At 34.3% G+C, this 2,029-nt stretch overlaps 1 protein-coding gene across 1 annotated transcript; it reads left to right on the top strand.

Moving 5' to 3' along the window:
* Positions 1 to 331: 331 nt before the first annotated feature.
* On the top strand, positions 332 to 2,029 carry LOC144997322 (AP2/B3-like transcriptional factor family protein). Its single transcript, XM_078957194.1, has 6 exons — positions 332 to 533; positions 616 to 714; positions 1,082 to 1,113; positions 1,216 to 1,381; positions 1,456 to 1,662; positions 1,772 to 2,029. The coding sequence occupies exons 1-6, from the start codon at positions 396 to 398 to the stop codon at positions 1,817 to 1,819; spliced, it is 690 nt and encodes a 229-aa protein (XP_078813320.1). The 5' UTR covers positions 332 to 395; the 3' UTR covers positions 1,820 to 2,029.

Consider the following 2,029-nt stretch of genomic DNA (forward strand, 5'->3'; position numbering starts at 1 on the left):
TACTGTAATATAGAAGGGAGGGACAATATGATCAATTTAGTTTTTTTTTTTCAATAGTAATGATTTTAAAATAAAAAAATATTTAAAAATGTTAACAAATAGGATTTTGGGGAGTTTGATATTTTGATAGTTTAAAATTAGTAAATATGATATTTTGAAGTTAGAACACATATTTTAAGGTTTAATAAGGTGATATATAAATTTATTGGATTATTGGTGGTTGTTTAAAAATTGTTAATTTTTTTGATACTTTAGGTATTTACACGAACTCCGAGACCTAATTTAAAATTCAAACCTTTAAAGTCCCTTTAAACTATGGCGCCCAGCACAACACCAGCCCTTATTTTCTTGTTCTTAGCTTGGCCGCCTGTAAATCCAGCTTCAGGTTCGCGAAAATGGTGGCGCCGAAGAAGGTAAACTATGAACAATGTAGACAGAAAAGATTGGAAGAAAACCAAAAAAGAATGGAAGAATTGAAACTCAATGCCCTGGCTCAATCTCTTCGAATCCTCTCAACCCCAAAGCCCCCTCCTGTATGTTCCACTTTCTGTATGATTCTAAATCAATGCATTTACGAAGTACTATAGAATCTAATTTTTTTGTTAATAATCGTAGATGAAGAAGGTGAACCGAACTCCTCGTAAGCCGCTGGATCTGTCTACCGTGAGGAGGTCAAATCGTGTCGCCGACAAGCCACCACCAAGTTACAAAGAGGTAATGCTCGATACTTTGACTAGGTTCCTTTCTCTGTTTCAAGATCCCTATCTTTTCTTGTAAATCGCTAACATGATGCTCAACTTTTGAATATCATAAAGTTACAACAATTAAGTGATTGTATGATTTCAATAAAATCACTTCCTGTAACGAGGGACTGATCGGGTTTTCTTGTCAATAAGATCCAGTCATAATTTCTGTTTGAAGTTATTGCATGTGGCTTGCTTTTTGAACATATGTTGATGCCAATATATAGCTCATTTGTTGGATTAATCTTGTTTGATATCACACTAGTTCTTTTCTTCAGAGTTTCCCCCCATTCTTATATACCAATTATTAAGTGATATTTCTTGAAATGCCATGACAGATCCTAGTTGAGCCTTTGGGAATGCGCAGGAGGTAAATTTTTTTGCTTGTGTAGTTTTCATTAATATAAATAAAACAACATTTGTAATATTGATTCATGCTGTTGACTATTTGAGCTATGTATTCATTCATCAGTTATGGCATGAAAGTAAGGGATTTATCAAATCGAATCTACGCCTCTGATGAAGATAGAGAGTATGCTTCAGAAAGAGCAGAAGAACTACACTCCAAATTGCAGGCTGATTTTCCTAGCTTCTTGAAACCAATGCTTATATCCCATGTTTCTGGTGGGTTTTGGCTGGTAAGTTCAAAAGGGATTAATTATTATACCCATTTAAAATCTATATTTAACATGTTATTATGATTTTCATTTAGGGTCTCCCTGTTTATTTCTGCAAAAGCTATCTTCCTAAACGTGATGAAATAATGACATTGGTTGATGAAAATGGAGCTGAGTGGCCAACAAAGTATCTCCCCAGGAAAACAGGACTTAGTGGAGGATGGAAAGCGTTTGCTGAAGATCATAAACTAGTTGATGGTGATGCATTAGTTTTTCAACTCATAAAACCCACAGTTTTTAAGGTTATTTTCTTCATCTCTATTCCATTCCATACAACCATACATATATAGTTCTTTAGTGCAAACTTGTTTCTTTGAACTTACTCATCTTCTTTTCTGTTTTTGAATGAAGGTTTACATTACAAGAGTGAATCAGGCTGGAGACAGTGATGATGCTTGAGATGTGATTTTACAAAGTTCAATGTCTCTGTTGAAGTATGAAATCCAAACAATGTAGCATCTGTAATGCTGAAAAAATTAGAGTCCTTCTGTCAAAGTGTAAACAAGAGATGAGAGCACAAAACAACAGTTTGCTCCATTGATCATTGCAACCTTTATCACTATGTGATGTGTTATATCATTGAGACATTGGCCAATGACTTATTACCAA

This window comes from Lactuca saligna, chromosome 5 (assembly GCF_052625555.1).
Source record: "Lactuca saligna cultivar CGN05327 chromosome 5, ASM5262555v1, whole genome shotgun sequence".
In the NCBI taxonomy this organism is placed as follows: Eukaryota; Viridiplantae; Streptophyta; class Magnoliopsida; order Asterales; family Asteraceae; genus Lactuca; species Lactuca saligna.

Bases quoted from the DNA above. Each gene is read 5' to 3' on its own strand.
- LOC144997322 (XM_078957194.1), top strand. From the start codon at position 396: ATGGTGGCGCCGAAGAAGGTAAACTATGAACAATGTAGACAGAAAAGA. The intron at 1,382-1,455 runs GTAAGTTCAAAA...ATTTTCATTTAG, and splicing joins TTTCTGGTGGGTTTTGGCTG to GGTCTCCCTGTTTATTTCTG. The intron at 1,663-1,771 runs GTTATTTTCTTC...TTTTGAATGAAG, and splicing joins TAAAACCCACAGTTTTTAAG to GTTTACATTACAAGAGTGAA.